This window comes from Thermobia domestica, chromosome 1 (assembly GCF_964235325.1).
Source record: "Thermobia domestica chromosome 1, izTheDome1.hap1.1, whole genome shotgun sequence".
Classification (NCBI taxonomy): domain Eukaryota; kingdom Metazoa; phylum Arthropoda; class Insecta; order Zygentoma; family Lepismatidae; genus Thermobia; species Thermobia domestica.
The window spans coordinates 123,909,369-123,928,830 of record NC_137454.1 but is presented as its reverse complement, the minus strand read 5'-3'; the positions used below and the strand labels follow the sequence as shown (position 1 = coordinate 123,928,830).

Genomic DNA, 19,462 nt, shown 5'->3' with positions numbered 1-19,462 from the left:
AGTTTATCTGCTACGATCTTTACATTAATTATGCCTAATTGCTCTCAATAACCCGTTACAAGAGCACGACATAACACCATTAACGTATAATTTTCTTTCTAGATGTTCGTTTCTATGATTGTTGGTATAAAAAAAATAATAAATGCAGAGGTGCTAATCATTCCGTCGATATTAGCGGGTTCTTCTAAGTTATCCAGCTAACATATTCCACTTAAAAATAATAACATAAAAATAACAGTCCCATTTTTAAGGAGTTTCATTTAACAAAAATTCCTTATATATTTACTCTGTCCGTCTGTCTGTGTGTCCGTCTGGGAGTCAAAAAATCTCAAAAACTTATAGATGGATCACCTTCAGTTTTCGCCACGATGTAAATGCTCAAACGTTAGGAGTAAAGTTCGTTGATGGAGGTAATTAATCAAACCGGACGTGGTAGAAATCAATTATTTCCGGTTTTTATATTGATCATTATAGAGCAAAAACAATGATACATATTGAGAAGGGTTTCCTGCAATTGATTAAGCGATCCAATAATACATTTCATCTCCGTCCTTAGCTCTCTACTAAAACCGGAAGTCGTATATATCCACTACCACTTCCAGTTTCAATATTGATCAACATAAAGTAAAAACAGTAAAAGATGGGAAGAATTGGTTTTTGAGAATCGATTTGGTTTTCTGAGAATAGGTGTCAAGATTCCTCTTAACTGTCTATTCAAACAGAAATGGCAGAAATCAACTACTTCCGGTTTTACCGTTCGTTGATATAGAGTAAAAAAAGGTAATAGATAGTGAGAAGTAGTATTCTGCAATCAATTAAGTGTATCTCCATCCTAGTATCTCTACTACAAAGTAAAACTAGTAGTAGCAAAAATCAACCACTTCCGGTTTTAACGTCCGTCGCTATACAGTATACATGGTAATAGTGAGAAGCGGTTTTCTGCAGTCAATTAAGCAGCCCAAAAACATACTCCATCTCAACTCGAGTTCTTCTACTACAATCTCTAATAAAATATTGTGATAATGCTCAGTGTGGATATGGCAATAATAATAATAATAATAATAATAATAATAATAATAATAATAATAATAATAATAATAATAATAATAATAATAATAATAATAATAATAATAAGCAATTCTTGTATAAATTTTACAATTTTTACTTAGCTACATATCTTCAATTACCAGTAGCTAAATTTAAATGCCTCAGATATTTTTTCTCTACCCCTTAAAATTTCAATGAGACACTTTGTGTCACGACCCTTTATCTTGTGGTTGAATACACCTGACAAACATATATTTGACAAACCTGAACAATGCAAATAATTGGTTAACATTCTGTACGTTGTTGTAGTTATTAAGTGGAAAGTATGACTAATAAATCACATCATTAATGTTATTATGCAATAAAATAAAGGGTTCCGTAACAGTTATTACCCTCAAACGGTAAGTTTTGCAGAAAAACGTGATAATGTTTAACTACTCTAGTAAAGAAACATTGCTGTTACGTAAAAACTAAAATATATCTTCAATAATTAGGTTTTGAGTTTGAGTTGGGTTCTGATTCCTTATGTAATACCGAGGTTATGAAGAACGGGACCTCTTATTAACGTAGAATTCTAACCGCAAACTAACGGTTGAATCCGATTCAGTTGGTGGATGCGCATACCTATCCTCACAGGCCATTTCCCACCAAAATATCTCACCTCCGAGAGAGATGGATTATAGGACCACTTTTCTGACCCTATCTCTCTTAATAATCTAATTAAATGGAACATTGTTCAATGTTGACAGACATTCATCCAATAGGCGAAACTTGTAAGGAAGTGCAACTGAAATAAAAACTAAAGTGTATGAAAACTTTGCCATGTGATGAAAATCATATTTTGACATCGTTATATGCATGACGTAAAGGCAGTTTGAAGACAGAAGATACAAAATATTACGAACGTAATTGCGTCCAAATTAATTTGTTTCCTAATCAGCGTTACTTAACTCAGATTGCTACTCTTGATCTCTTCTGTTATTCTTGAATGTTCTCGAAACGATCACGGAGATATCTCATATACAGAAGGTCGATCCACGTATATGTGTCCAATTTTGAAATAGCACTAACCTTATGAAAATCCATGGGACCACCATCGGTTGGCCTCAATGTGATGTCCGTGTGTTCTGGCAATAGCTCTGCACCGTAACTTCCACTGTAGAAGACTACGACGAAGTACAGGAAGTGGAATCTTCTCCCATTCCTCCCGGCAGGCTTTCCACAGGCACCCGAGAGTAGTGACACGACGAGGAGAAAGTGCCCTTTTCAGTAGACCAAACCCGCAGAAAACCATGGGACTGGCATCTGGTGATTTCACTGGTATATCATAAAATGGAATAGCACGAATACCGGTGTCTGTCTCCATCTGCTTCAGAAAGTTCTGGGTAGAACGAGATGTATGTGAGGAGGCCTTATCCATATGCACAGACACTTGCTTTATGGCATGTCCATACAAACGAGGCAGATCTTCTGTATAAATTGGGGTCAGTATATGTTGCTGAAAGAATGCAGAATTGATTTGACAGTTTTTAGGGACCTTACGAATTGTTAACTTGCCCTGATAAGAGTAACCGGCGACAACCATAAATCCTATCAAGAAAGTTGCTTTGCAATGACGGATGAACGCAGGGCGGCTTTTTGCATCTCACGAAGTGTAAGTTATCGAGCAAAATTTGCCGCAATCTGATGGATACTCCCATGCTTCATCTAGTGTGGCCACAAACTTCCATTTTTTCCCAGATCGATGGCGTTCATAGAGGCGCCTGCTGTTGGTCTTTCTCTCGCGGCGATGGGCCGCACTTAGGTAATGTCCATGACTTTTAAAGACCCTCCGGAGGTTTAATTTCCCACTCAGGGCGCGGTTAACAGTTGACTGTGGTATGTGGAGTCGAGCTGCCATCACACGTTGCGGAGGGGGATTTTCTTGTAAGGCCATTCGCCGCAACTTCTGAGCTACTTGTGGAGTCAGTGTGGTACACGCTCGCTTCCTCGACCCTTAGTGGGTGAATGCTTACGTGGTATGTCTTCTTTTTTATACTGCTTGATTATGTTCTTGATAGTCGTCGAACCCAATGCACAACCATTTTCTTTGTACTGCTTTTGAATTTTAGAAACCGAATATTTGGCGTGGAAAAGTCCAATTACGTAGCCTTTCCAAAAACCTTTGGAGCCATAATGCACACGATACACAGTTTCGCTTGGCAGACGATAGAATGGACCTCCAGGTATAGCACACGCGTTTAACCACTTAGTTCGGTCGCTTCTGTGGTCAGGGGTACGGGTTTAAAATTGGACACATATACGCGGATCGACCTTCTGTATAAAAGAGTTTGGCGTTTCTCATCCTTTAAAATACCATTTGCAAAATTTTGAATATCTTTAAGTTTGGAAAGAAAAATAGTGGTTGAATCAAAAGTGCAAGTTTTATCTCATTACGTGCAATGATTTAGTTTCTACTGAAAATACAGGGAAAAAAAGGAAATATAGGGTGTGGCAGAAATAGTTATATATATATATTTTTTTTTGCATATTAAATATTTTAATGACCTTTTATGAAAAAAAGTTTTACATGTCTAGAATGTACATACAAAAGCATTACATATGGTAACTACGTCTTGAAAATTATGTCAGTGAGGTGTGCACCATGGTTATTCAAACAGATCTTTGCACGTCCCCTCACAGCACTCACAGCTCGTTGAACCATGTCTAGCGGGGTTTGGTGGATTGCATGTTGAATGGATTCACGCAAATCCTGTAATGTTGCAGGTTTTGTTGCATACACTTGTTGCTTTAAGTAACCCCATAGGTAGAAGTCACATGTCGATAGGTCGGGCGAGCGTGCAGGCCAAGGAACATTGCCGCGACGAGAGACAACCCGTGCTGGAAATATCCTCCCAAGAATTTTGATCGATGCAATTGCTGTGTGTGACGTGGCCCCGTCTTGTTGGAACCACATCTGTCTAAGGCGGTCCCGTCGCAGTTCTGGAAGTAAAAAGTTTTCGAGCATGTCCACATATCGAGCACACGCGACCGTTACAGTGTTACCATCCTCGTCGTTGAAAAATTATCGTCCAATAATCCCATCAAAATAAACACCACACTATATTGTTACTTTAGGGCTATGAAGGGGCACTTCATGCAAAAACCTTGGATTTTTGGGTGCCCAGTAACGAAAATTCTGCTTATTTACACACCCATCAATGTGAAAATGAGCCTCGTCGGACATGATTAACCTCTGTAGAAAGTTTGGGTTCTCATTAATCATTTGCAACAGCGTATTGGAGAATTGTACGCGAGCATTAAAATCCTCAGGGAGCAACTTGTAAATCACGTGCATTTTGAATGGGTGGAAGTGTAGGTCCTGGTGTAATATTCGACGCACACTCCTATCTGACATGCCAAGTGACACAGCATGCCGATCACTGCTGTATTAATCACTTTTAAATTCTTACATAAAATCGTTTAACTACTCCAGGTCTGCCAGACTTCAGTGCGTACTTTGTAATAAAAACAATTAGTGAGTATTTGCAGGGTTAAGTTACAATTCTATACTTTTGCTGTAGTGATGTTTAATCTTTAATTATCTCAAACCATTTTTTTAGTAAAATGGAATGAATAACTATTTTTAATGTTAAATCTAATATATAACAAGGGAAACACAATCGGTGAACCGAACTCAGAAGTTTCCAGTGTGGAAAGCTGTGGAACAGCTTCTGTTACCGAGCTGATCCTGTCCTGACCGAGCTCGGCTCCAAATATAACGAACTTTATTCCTTAGACCAGTGGTTCTCAATCTTTTTTGACTGACGACACACTTTTCTGAAATTCAGGACATCGTGACACACTTGTTTAATATTTTTATTATAAATAATAATAATAATAATAATAATAATAATAATAATAATAATAATAATAATAATAATATCTATTATAATAGGGAAACCAATTAGTTTTTATAATAACATACTGTATATAACCACTGTCAATTATTATTGCTACCGCTGGAGGTATTGACTGGTACAGTCTTTCTCAATTTTTATGGAAATATGTTTTTCAGTTATCCAAATATAGAACTACGTGACTTTTAACAACATTTCCATAAAATGATTTCAACTACTTTGAATGGATATTCTAAACAAACGCACACCGATAATTAGCAGGTAAGAATGTTCGAAACAGGTAAGAATTGTTTTAAAAAAATAATATGTAGTAAAGTGCAGGTTCGTCTTTATGTATATTACGACTTTTCTCTACATCTATAGGCCAAACTATGGTTTCGGGAAAAAAGAATTATGGAAAATAAATATATGTAAAATATCAAAAGTAGAAGTGAGTAAACTGTGAGCAGTCATTAATATTATAACCTTCATGGCTAAGTTGAATTAGTATTTGAAATGGAATTTGAGCCATAACGTAAAATGGTTCAGTCCTTGGTCTCTGAAGCTCTGATTAGCAAATTTGATTTCCATCGAGCAACATTGAGTTTGATTTTAATTTTTGTGGTTTGCGACCCCTTGTGCAATACAAAGGTTATAAAGGTTATTGTCGTGGAATCCGAATCACGACCAAGGCTTGAAACTGATTCAGTTGGTGCACAGATCATTATCACCCCTAGTGCTGCCTGCCCATGAGATACCATTTGAGGGTAGTCTCGTCTCGGAAAGGTGTCGTCAAACTGCATTCTTGTCTCGAAAAGTGTATCCATTTCTATTAGAAAACCTCTTTCTCGTCTTATATCTCATCAAGGAGATCATGTCTCGTTTTGTCTCATGGGCAACACTAACCTTGGCAAATATAGGCTGTTTAACACCATACTATACTAAACGCAATGTTAACTTGAGAGCCGCATCACAAGCGCATTAATACATGTCGGCGCGCGAACGTTTTCACAGGGAAGCCTTTGTATGTGTGTGTGTGTGTGTTTTGGTTTGGCTCTCAATCGCCAGGGTTTGAACTGGCGCTGTTCTGAGTTTCAGCTGATATGCACGGAGCGATGATTTCTCGTCCTTTTCGCTTTTCCTGCCGCTTACGAAAAATATGTTTCTTGGTCTATTTGTTTTAATAATTCATGAAGACACGACAATAGTAATAAATGTATTGGAAATTCGCACGTCATGTATTTGCAATCCTCATAATTAAAACCCGAGAGCATTAAAACTATTTTGCTTATTCATTTCAATTGATTAAGGTAAGAAAGGATAAGAAATGAAGTTATTCTCATATATCTACTTGGAAAAGGTCAATCATAAACAGAAACATACGAGCAGCCACCCTCCCACACAATAAATTAAAAATACGATTTTTTTTTTCTAAAAGCACAGCAACTCTACATTGACACTGAGTAAACCACAGCGAACCGGCAACAATCATATTAACAATTTCTTCAATAGTTTTGTCTGCATATTTTTCTCTTAGTCGAGCGTACAAATTGTTGGCAATTTACTTTGCTTGACTTTAAAGAGGTTTCCCTTCCTCGTGTTTGCGATAATACTGAGAAGATGATAATTCGGATTCATTCATATTTTCAACTTCGCGCTTAACACTCTCCATGGTTTCAGTTTCAGTACACCCACGTACCCACTCTAACGCACGCGCGAAGACGATATTTGGCAGAGCAGTGTTACTCTCTGCACAAAAATTGCAGAAGTTACATGTGAGTTCCGTTATTTCTTTTGTTTCATTTATCAGCAGGCAATGAAGTTTCTTACGGGGTAGTTACTCTATTTAATTTATATATCATATAAAAATATTAAGCCATTTCCTATCGTGGACGGTTTCTAACATTGACCAATTAAGTAATTTTACTGGTCCTCTGCTTTTGTTATAAGATTTTTCAAGTTTATAATCTTGCAACACTTGCAAGAGACTCGCATCTTAGCTGCCGGCTTTTCACTCCTTTCTTTCCTTCTCTCTTTCCGATTCTGTGTCGTGACGTCATTTTCATAACCCTTTACTAATAAATGTAGTATCATTTATTTTAAATATTGTTTCTGTATTGACATTTTTATATACTTGAACTCAATTAGCTCTTTGAATTGATCTCCTAAGTAATGTTTTACTTGTGTAACGGGAGGAACTATGTAATGTGCGCGGAGTCGCCTGAATTGAAGCTGCGTATCTCGGCTATCAGGATAAGGTCGCGGCAAGTATAGTTCCCTCCAAGAGAGCTGGGTCATGAGAGTACACCACTGGTCTAGGCTTAAGTAATAATCGTTTGGTAGTTTATCAGTCATTGTAATACATCACACCAGAAGCGCACCCACTACGATCCACCGGGTCCGGACCTACCCCCGGAAAAATCTTCCTAACAACATACATTTATACACTTTCTCAATAAATCTATAATTGTTTGACAGAGAAATTATTGATGTAGCATGAAAATTTCATCTTACACTTAATCTGTATTCTTTCCCTTATGAAAACAATCTATCATTTTTTCCTGAAAATATACGTGGGGGTATTTTACAGTTGCTTTATTGTCTTTTCGGGTGCAGGATAATAGACGTAGTGGCTTGTAGTAATTGACTCCTCTAAAGCTTGGACCCCTCCCAAGAAAAGTTGCCGGGTGCGCACCTGCATCACATATAGTGTTGTCACTTGTTGGTAAGCCTCACGCGGTACACAGTTATCGTAGATGTGCATATCAACGATTACTCATTCCCAAATTGTGCATAGAATAAGTTAATAAGAATAATTGAAAGAAATGCACATAAAATGAAATTAAATCTTTGAGTTTTGAGCCACTCGATTATGCGTAGGCTAAAAGAGCCGGTGATGGTGAGTAATGAATGAAATGATGGAATGAAGAAGTGAGAGAGAACGGAAGAACCCGAGAAAACCCACGCACACGGTGTTTGTCCACCACAAAGTTCACTTGGTGAGAGCTGAGATCGAACCAGGGACCTCATGCACCAGAGGTGAACGCTCTACCACTGAACCACCGTGGCCCCGAAATGCATATTTTCATGAATGAAAATTTATACCCAAAACACACGAAACAGAAAACTCATAGCATCAGCTAATTAGCAGTTAGTTGAACAGAAGTCATGAACCATTGAACTGATGAAAAGCATTACATCATCCGCTGTAATTTCACTGCTCCCAATACCAAATGATTTAGAGCTAGAACTATATAGATACCAATAATCATACGTACACGTCGTGGTTCAATATTTACAAATGTCATTCACCAGGGGTGGACTGGCTATGTAAAAAGGGCGCGGTCACATACTCTGGGAGGGCGCCGTCCATCTGAGGCTTTCGCTTGTATGGAATACTCCCTTCTAATAAAAGAAAGTCCCGGGGGCTTCCCTCGGAAAATTAGTACACAGAAAACAACAAAAGATTAAGTAGCTATTGCAGTTAATCATGATAGAATTATACAAATTCAATATTTTCATAAACAAACAAAGAGACTTTGAGTACTAAATACGAGGCGTGTTTTTTAAGTAAGGTCCGTTTTGTTGTAGACACTAGTAGTTCGCGCCATACCGCAACTAGCGTGTGCGTCGTGTACCGGCATGCCTCAGGAACAACTGTGCTCAGTTTCAACTCTGTAGCTGACTTGTACGGTTGTGTTCTGTGCTTTCACAATGTTTAAGACTATCAAGTCGCCTGCCGCGTGTGAGGTTCGCTCAGTGATACGGTTTTTGTCAGCAAGTAACCTGTCTGGGGCAGAATTCATCGACAGATTTGCGAAGTGTACGGTGATACTGTTACGAGAATTAAAAATGGCCGTGACAACGTCCTTGATGAGGACCGCTTCGGTCGCCCTTCTTCGATTACAGACGATTTAGTGGCTTCAGTTGAAGCGAGAGTTCGTGAGAACAGGCGCTTCACAATAACAGGTCTCTCAAACGAATTTCCTGACGTGTCGAGATCAGTGCTTTACAAAATTGTTTCTGAACACCTAAAGTTTAGGAAACTGTGCTCCCGTTGGGCCCCGAAACTCCTAAAGAGGACCACAAAAACCAAAGATTTGAGTGTGCCATGAAGTTCTTGACTCGTTATCACGAAGAAGGTGACGGCTTCTTGAGTCAGATCGTAACTGGAGACGAAACATGGGTTTCGCATATCACGCCCGAATCGAAGCAACAGAGCATGGAATGGAGACACACACACTCGCCCGTAAAGGTAAAGGTAAAGGCCAAACAGACTCTGTCCCAGCGCAAAATCATGGCGTCGGTGTTTTGGAATAGGCATGGTGTTTTGTTGGTCGACTTCGTGCAGCGAGGAACCACTATCAATGCAGAAGCATACTGCCAAACACTGTGAAAGCTAAGCAGAGAGATTCAAAACAAACGACGCGGCATGCTGACAAAGGGCATTGCTCTTTCCCATGACAATGCAAGACCTCACACTGCAGGTCAGACCCGCGATTTGTTGAACAGTTTTGGCTGGGAAGTTTTAGACCACCCACCCTACAGTCCTGATCTTGCGCCGAGCGATTACCATCTGTTCCTCCACCTCAAACAACACCTCAGTGGCAACCGTTACAATGATGACGACGATGTGAAAACGGCAGTGAACTCTTGGTTATCGGAGCAGGCGGCAAGTTTTTATGAAGAGGGTATTTTGAAATTGGTTGAGAGGTATGATAAGTGTTTGAACATTCTTGGCAACTATGTCGAAAAATAGAGTAAAGTATGTACTTTCTGAAAATACATTTACTTTTTTTGAAATAACCTTTCGTTGTGTACTTATGTTCAAACGGCCTTACTTAAAAAACACGCCTCGTATATTAGGCCTATATAAATCTGCATACTTTAACTGAGACTACAAAAATCACACCAGTTCTTTAAATTCTTCGACTACATTTGTTAACAGCTTAATTATAACTGAAGATTCGAGTTAAGTTTGGGGCTTATGCTATTTTTCATACTTCTGTCCTTTTAAAGCTATGTTCATCATAACATTAACTTATTTTTCATCTATTTTTAAAACCGTTAATAAAAAGTATACATGAAACATTTACTACAAACTAACAAAAGTATATTTAGAATTATATACCTACCTAGTGAAAAAAGAAATTCAAAAAGAAAACTGGAAAATGAAAGTAAAATCACTGCTTTATGCTTGCTTCGCACTGCACTGCTTCGCATCTCCTTGCTTTTATCACACATTTTGTCAATAATAATATTGTCTTTTTTGGTCAGAATGTCTCTTTCTGAGTTCATCAAGAACAATGATTCCAGATGTTCATCTGTAAGTCTTGAACGGAGTCTTGTTTTTATGTAACGGCACTAGTGCCTCTAACGGCGGGAGTGGGAGGGAGAGACATGTAAAAATGATCCAAACTGACCGAGATTAGAGTCAAATCAATATATTTCGAAGTCGCTGAGATCATTAATGGTACCACTAAAGCCTAAAACAGAAAGGGCAAGGCCGTAGGCCGAGTAAAGACGGGATCTGGGGGCGGAGCAGTGGGGGTGGGAGGGTTGATATATAAAATTCATGCAAAATGACCGATATTAGAGTCAAATCTATAAATTTCAGGGTCCCTAAGATCATTATAATGACATTCCCAAAGCCAAAAACAGAAAGAGCGAGGCCGCAGGGCGAGCAAATACTGGTATTTGGGGCGGAGCGTGGGGTTGGTAAGGGTGATATGTAAAAATCGTCCAAAATGACCGATATTAGAGTCAAATCTATATATTTAGGGGTAAATCTAATATCATTAATAGCATTTCCACGCCGAAAACAGAAAGAGCGAGGCCGCAGGCCGAGCAAATACCGGGGTCTGGGGTAAAGCCCTAGCTGGCCAAAGGCTAGCAAATTTATAAAATAATTATGTAGCTTTTTTTTTTTTTTTTTAATGTGTTCAGAAAGGAAACTGCGCCTTCCCGAGACTAAGACGAGTCTTAGCCCCTCGGGCGCAAAGACACTGATATGAGGAGGGCGCAGCGGCCATCGGGCCGGTACTTGATTATGGCCAGTCCACCCCTGTCATTCACATATTTTCTAAATGTCAAATAGTTTTATGTCCTTCCAAATAATGAGTACCTCTTGGACGTGAATCGGAACATTAGAGATATTTCTTTAAAAAAAAAATCGGGATGCCCTGTCTAATTCTGGACAGGAGGCAACCCTAATCACACATAAGACGAAAAAATAAATGTTGACTTAATTTAGAAGTGGTCAGATTACCATGTAAAGTAATAATAGTAGTTATTGCAGTAGGTAAAAACAGTTTTATATATATACACTCCAAATTAATTTGCAGTTAATTAGAAAACAATGCCAATGACTCAAGTTATCAAAACCATCAAAAATTATTTTATAGCCTTGCGTGTTAAGACAAGATAGATTATGAGACCAAAGAGCAACGAAAAATACAAACAAGGAAATTATCAAGCAGCTAAAACAATATAATTACACACAAAACAAACAAACAAACAATCGTAAATAAAGGTTTTTCTCAAAGGTCAAACAATGATACGCTCTTTATACAAATGGTATTAAAATATTTGTAAGGCAATTTTATATATTTTTCATTTTCTTTTCTCACCAACAGATGAAAAGAAGGCTATAATTATGAGAAGATAATTTTCATCTGTGATTATTATGGTTCCTTTTTACTATTTGTGATATATATATATATATATATATATATATATATATATATATATATATATGTGTGTGTGTGTGTGTGTGTGTGTGTGTGTGTGTGTGTGTAAGAAGATGTCCTGACTCACTAACACACTGACAGATGAATCAACGCTCAGGTGAAACCGCTTAAGCAAAAAACTTGATATTTAGAGAAGTCATAGAATTTGTGATATATGGTCCCAATGAAAAAGGATTTCTGTAAATTCGACGGAGAAGGGAAATAGCAGTTATTATCTTAAAATGCTGATATTTCACAATTTCTGAAGCTTAATGTTATAAAATTCGGTATTTGAACTTCTCATTTAAAACAATTAGACATATAGTTCACGGTTTTGTTTGTTTGTTTGTTTCAAATTTACCCTAGAAGAGAAGATAATAGGGAGAAGAAAAATGGGAAGTGTTGCAATTTTTTATAATTGGATGCCATATTCCGAATTTCGTTAAGGTTAGAGACATGAAAGTTTAGAATATTTAGATTTTTGATTTACAATAATGAAAGCCGTGTTTTAGTGTTTATTTTATATTTCTCAAAGGTGGAAAAGGCAGGTAGCAAAAGATAGGGGTTATACATGTTAAAATAAGATAGTCATATTTCGAAATTGTTTAAAGTTAGAGACATGAAAATTGGTATTTAGGCTATTAATTTAAAATAATAATTAGTGATGTGTTACAGCGTTTTTTAATATTTAGCCTATAAGGAAAGGGAAAAGGCGGAAAAGGAAAAGAATGGGTGTTGCAACTGTTATAATTGGATGGTCATATCTCGATATTCGTTAAAGTTTCAGCGTACTTTAAATTTTCATTTAAAATAATGAAAGATGTGTTTCAGCGTTTTTATGAGTTTGTATTAAAAAGGATTAAAAAACGCGTAAAGAAGAAAACGTGAGAGTTGTGATTGTTAAAATAACATGGCAATATCTCGAAATTCCTTAAGAGTACATATATGCTAATTAAAGATGTGTTTAAGTGTTTTTTGATATTTTTGTTATACGGGAAAAAGGATAAGGATTGCAATAGTTGTAATATGATGGCCCTATCTCGAAATCATTTAAGATTAGAGATATGAGAGGTGGGAGGCCGTAACGTATGAGCCCTTATCATAAAATATATGTAATGCATCCTTTTTGAATATGGATACTACCTGATCATGAAACAACTCCTTAACATGAGAACCAAATGGCGCGAGACCTCATCAGGAATGGAATACATCTCCCTCAACGAAGACAGTAACTCTACAAGAGAAAACTCTTGATCTCTCATTTAAAATTGAATGACGGGACTTTTTGTACTTTCTCAGCATCCAGACTACAAAGTGAGGATCTACTTCTGAAAGCAGAATCCAAACCACTAGGGTTCTTATCTGAGGCAATCGCTGCAGAAAGGGATTTTAAAACCCCAATCCAATCTATCAGAGGCAGGTGCTTTCCACCAGGGATATAACCCAAGACCACACAGAAAATATTCCACTTGGCTATGGAAACATGTTGCCAATGCATATATACACCAGTTACAAGTGGTCCAGACTAAGGCCGCGAGAGTCATAAATGGGATATTTCATAGACACGGTGATTGGCCAATGGCATGAAGATCAATCAATATACTACTGCTCACAAACCTTTACAAATCAACGATAAACAGTCTCCTGAAACCCAAACTCGCAAGATTACTACATCAATACATTGTATCGCTTGGAACACAGGAACATCGTCAACTTAGCAAGATGCCAAGACCACCATAGGCGATACCCATCCAGCCATGGGAACTGCGAGGACCTTTGCCAGATTTTTCAGAGAGAGAGAGTAAAGGAAGACTTGTAGCAGTATATGTTATTTATATATGATTTTACACAGTAAAACGCGCCAGAAAAATGCAAAACTTACGGGGAAAAACGTCTGGCAAATTCTATTTGTGCCAATATCAGTCCTCAATTGACATAATAAATTTCAGTCCAAACTTCAAAACACACTAAACCGACATGTCTGCCTTCCTGTCAACTAAACAATATGCTTTCTGTAGATATGGACATTCGTTTTCTATTTTTTTTTAATGGGGAGGGCGTAAATAAACAGATGGGGAGTGCGTTCAGTTGAAATTAAACTAACATACTGAGACAACACAAAACGAAATAACAATAAAATTAACTATGATAGAATTACATTTGAAATTTTAGGTCCAAAATATTGATGATGAAACGAGGAATAGCAATAACTGAAAACACGAATTCGGTATATGCCCAGTGCATGGAGGATAAGAACCTCTTATTGTAGGATAATATGTATATTTAGCCAAGAAGTAAACATGTTTCACACAAGTGAAGAACATTTTTAAAATCACATTTGCAGATATTTATAGCTCAACACTGTCAGTTGTTATTATTATTATTATTATTATTATTATTATTATTATTATTATTATTTATTACCATTTCTTGGTTTAAACCAATCTTAACTTAATAACTTGACGGCCATCTCTAGCAAATGCAGATTATTGCAAGCGTTTTTCTCCAAAGAACTTCTTTACCATTTATGATAAGTGTTCAAAATTACTGATTATTGGATGTTTCATTAACGATGTTTTGCATTTATCTATTCCAATTTCGTTACAATGCTTTTGGGGATAATAACTGCAGCAGAGATAATGATTGATCTTTCTGTAACTTTCTGATATTTCTATACCTTATTTAGTTCGTCTGCCACGTCTTTATTCTTGCTTATTTTTGCACTCGAAGCATGTTGTGAGTAAAGGATCATCAACACATCTACATATGGGAGTTAATTCTTGATCGAGTTTATTGATGAAATGTCGGATCTGTTTGCAGGTACCTTTACAACTGTTCTGATTTTTCCATCCCAGCATACTCAATATTTCTCCGTGTAGTTATGATTCTTACTATTATTTCATTTTAACTTGTGCATTTTATTACTTCTTAGCTAAATACTGTAAGTAGGTTGAAATTCTGCAGTATGAAGTAAAAATAAAATAAAATAAAAATACGGTAATAATAATTTACTAAAAGCCCTAATATTATAGACTAAGAAGGGCTATGACCAATTAGACAGGTTTTAGTTTTCTAATAGTCAACAAATTAGCTGAAATCATTATTACTTCTGATTTAAGATTAGAGTTCCTTTTATTTGTTTCTAAATATGTTCGTTTCTTCTATATTAGCGTCCGTCGTACGCCAAGAGGTAAGCAGACAACCTTGCGGAAATTGCTTATTTATAAACTATTGTCCTTTTGTTTATTCTATGTCCAATATAGTATCACACAAAAATTGTTTATAAAACAGGGATTTCGTGAACCTGCTATGCTATCGTGATAAATGAAAATAAAGATTCAAATTTTAAAACTCAAATTGTCAATAAGTAATAAACATGAAAGATAAATAATAAATAATATTTTTACAACTTACCGAATTCTTGTGTTTTTCCCCAATCCGTTGATGTTGAAGAATTTGCTGCATTCTGATCTGGAGGGTCAACCACACGAATAATCACATTATCCGCGGTAAGCGCACCGGATGATAGCGTTTGGTTTACTTCAGTGTTTGGAGAAAGTTGCACATCTTTTGTGACAACACTGCATATTCTTGGAGACGATAGCGCTGAAGATTTATGATTATTATTAGCACTGACTTCTTCTGGTAACGTCATGCTAGAAGAAGAAGAAGATAATTGTTGTCGCCGTTTATGTTCTTCATCTGTATCGACACTGCTCTCTGGTAAAGCGTCCAGTAAATCTGGAGGAATTTGTCGAATTCGCGGTAATGGGGCAACTGGTAATCCCGCCTTCTCTTTTGCTATATTTTTCTTCTGTTCGCTTGACGGACTTTCTTTAGCCGCCGCTACGTCACGATCGGAGCCAACAGCCTTGCATGGTCGATCATCGATGACGGCACCACTACATCCAATAATACCACAAGTACTCACAGGACGAAGGCGATTTGCTGTTATAAACAATCGTCTCGGCTTTGGTGGAGGAGCTGTCGGTTGTGCTTGTTGCGATATTGTTGTAGAAGACGCGTCAAGACGGGCTTCCCAACGAGCTTTACGTCCCCATGAATGTGTAATCCACTCATCACCTCCCAAAATTGACTTCTTCGGAATAGTGTCTGCAATGTCCTTTCCAAGTGTCTTGTATTTACTAACTGTCGTCGTGACCCCAGAAGCACTTGATCCGTAAGATTTTCTTTTAGACGCACTGACAGTTGAGGCACCATTGTCAAAAACTGCAATTGTATGACGATGCTCCCGATTGCGTGGTTGTGGTCTCGGGGTACTTTTTATCTTCGTTCCCTCAACCTCTTGTAGAGTTCCCCTCATTGCATGGGAAGCACCACACAAACACTACTCTATTCTTCCGCTTCAGAGACTAACAAAAACAGAAGTTTTCAACCCCCGTGTAGCTATAACCAACCCTTCCCTTCTTCCTTACCGGATATTCAGTGACTGAGCAACACGCAACAGGTGATTTTGGAGTCGCAAAAGTCCAACTCCCTCGTGGAAGGAGAGGTTCAATTTAGTCAGTCAAGTTGATTTGTACTTCTCGCACGGCTAGCTTTCCACCTTCGATATCACTCAGAGTCAGTTTTCTTCCCAATCAACTGGAAAAATAATACAAGGAAAAAGTATAAATAAATGGAAGAAGTAGAGAGCCAATTTGAGAGAATGGAGATTCAGTACATCTTTACCACACCATTACCTCAGCAAGGAAATAAAACAGTAACACCCAGAGCAGAACAATATTATTTCTTTTCCTAACTATAACATTTGGAGTTCAGATTCCATATTAACCTGTACTGTCTTGTCTTTGTTATGATTTAACACATTTATTTCCTACACGAAGGTAATATGAAACGAGGATTTATAGTTTAATTTCTAATAACAGAACTTAATTTCTAATGATAACAGTAGTTAATTTTGTGATTTTCGAAAATAATGAATTCCTATAACTTTATCTTTACAACTGAATTGCTCAAAGTTCATGAACACAGGTTTCAATGATTCTGAATTACATTGAAATTACATGATTGAACAATTGTCATTTAATTATTTATTAACAAAGTTTCCGCCGTAGAGTTCAAGTAAATGCAAGTGAAGATGGAAAGGAGATTGGAAGAAATTTGATCAGGATATATTTAAGAATATCATCTTGCCATTTCAGTAATAGCACTGGGAAAACATTCATCCCAGATATCCGATAGTCTGATATCCGATAGTCTGATTCAAATCTGGAAACTCTCGATTGCAAATCGCGAACATTCTACGATAATCTTTGTCAGTTATCATCTAATACAACTAGTTCTAATATTTATTTCCTACTTTCTTACTCTATTGTTAACTATGTTTGACAGTGCCTTCCAATTTCAAATAATTATTTTTACAAATTTCCTAGATTACCTGATGAAGCTGGAACCGAATCGGGAATCAAAGCAAATTCGATTCATGAATTCAACTCTCATTTTCATTTTCGATTCGGTTAAAAAAAATCACCGCATAATCTAAAGGAGAGTAAAAATTAGCATTGTATATACCCATAAAATCTGAAAGCATGTCAAACATGGTTGGAGATAGACTTTTATTTATTTATTTATTTTATTTATTTAGTCTTATTTTACATGGCGAAGTTAAGGCTCCTGCCTTATCTCCCACTTGACCATGCAATACAATAGTATCATAATTAGTAATACAATAAAAATAATAAAATATATAAAACACTCCAATCAAACGTACACACACACACACACAAACACGCTTTGACAACAGAAACAGAAAATAAATATTAAAACTAGTGATGTAATATCATTTAGCTGTTCAAACACTTTCCTGAATTTCCAAATGCTTTCACAGTAAAAAGTTTGAGTTGATTTTTAGTTTAGCGTCCCTTTCAGCAGCGAGGTTATATGAGACGTAGACCTACTGATTATCGTGGAATCCGAACGACATGAGCTCCGCCGGAAATCGAACGCGAGTCTCCCACACCAAAGGCGCGTACGCTAACCGCTTAGCCACGAGGAGCTCAGTAAAAAGTTGAAATTCGACATCTTGGCCATGGCATTTACATAATGGCAGTTGTGAATTAATTATACAATACGCAAACAAGAAGAAAGAAAGAAAGAAAGAAAAGAGTGACAGCGTATTAACATTAAATTTGCATGACAGATATTTACGCTATTTTCATTAAAAAAAAAGGCTCTTGGCAAGAAAGCCTGAAATATTAGCACGTTGCTATAGTGATGTCAACCCTTGTCAAGGAGATGTTCTATAATTGTTGAGAGAATCACCATGGCAGTAAAAGGTCCGATTTTGAACTGTGATGTAAAATAAGTCAATTTTCATCAAATATAGTGATTTAGAGTTAGAGATTGGTGTATGTTTGACTGTAATTATTGTTAAATTACTAATAATTAAAATACTTAAATACGAACTGAGGTGTAATAAGTGGTTATAGTACCCTGATAGTAATACAGGGTGTCCGGAGTGGGACTGATGGTTTTTAAAAGTGTATAGTTTTAACATGGTCAGAGATACAGAAGAAAAAAACATACATTTTAAAGGAGAACTCAAAAAGTTTATTTGGTCTTTCTTATAAGTCATTCTAACTCAGTGTAACTCCACGTGAGCTCCATTTGTAACTCTTACAATATCTAGTCTGAACTCAATCTCTCTCCACGCATTCTGGAACATCTGAAGTGTTACACAAGCAATCGCATTGATAATGCGGTTCTTCAGTTCATCAAGGTTATGCACCTTTTCACCAGAATACACAAGGTCTTTCAAACACACCCATAGGAAGAAGTCCAAGGGGATAACATCAGGAGAGCGTGGAAGCACACGCATTGCGTCTTTTCGACTGCAGTTCGAATACAGTTACTGTTTACATAAATTATAGATACGATTTTGTGAACATTTCCATATATTTCTTGACACCTTACCCAACAAAATAAAGAAGGGAGAAGGAGGAGATCTTAACTTGTAAAAATTATGTAGATTTGTGAAGAGAGAAACTTCAAAATTGAGTTTAACAATACTACTTTATTCGTTGGAAACATTTTGGAGGTATGTTCTTTAGGATTACCTATGGAGCAAGATTTGAGGCTGTGTCGTCTCTAAAAGTTGTTGTAAACGTGATGCCTCGTCTCGGAAAGTGTATCTGTTTCTGTTGAAAGAGCTCTGTCTTGTCTCTTATCTCATCATGAAAATTCTGCCTCGTGGGCAACCTTAGTATTGTTACCTCCATTTAGTCTTTTTGCTACAACCTTGCTTTCTATTAGTAGTAACTAGTTGTTCTCCTTGACGCTTTGGCACAATGTAAACTATTAGTTAAAATTGTTGTTAATTATAAGTTCTAATTCTTTACGTTTAAAAATTTTATTTTTGTATTATTAACATTGAATTTAACCACCAACCAATCCAAACTACATACCTTATTGGATCAAAAGATCCAGTATATTTCAACCAAAAATTTTGTTGTACGCCTTATATCTGGAGAACTACATATAGTGTAGCCAAACCCAAACTATCACTTAACTCAGTATGATGTGCTTATTCCGAAGAAAATATGAAAGCTCGATTTAGAGGCCGTTCAAAAATTTTGTGGGCCCCTGATCCAAAAACTAATTAATTATTGGCCAAGATCGCAATCTTTTGATGCATTCTTTGATCATTCCTAAAATTCTTGTTTTTGTAATTATTCAAGTACGTTGTTTTACACAATATTGTATTGGTTTAAATCATTAAGCAGCAAGCAATATCGCTGGCAGTGATATCTATTGGTGTGAGTATTTATTATTAGAAATTAGCGTGAC

At 36.8% G+C, this 19,462-nt stretch overlaps 1 protein-coding gene across 2 annotated transcripts in view; it reads right to left on the bottom strand.

Annotated features, from left to right (window-relative positions):
- The window catches only part of LOC145688825 (uncharacterized), a 246,259-nt gene extending 230,043 nt beyond the window's left edge, over positions 1-16,216 (bottom strand). For both annotated transcript variants that reach the window (XM_081762997.1, XM_081763005.1), the window contains exon 1: positions 15,068-16,216. In XM_081762997.1, coding sequence (XP_081619123.1) covers positions 15,068-15,977 — 910 coding nt within the window. In that variant the 5' untranslated portion in view covers positions 15,978-16,216. The remainder of the gene's footprint in view (positions 1-15,067) is intronic.
- Between the last annotated feature and the right edge of the window lie 3,246 nt (positions 16,217-19,462).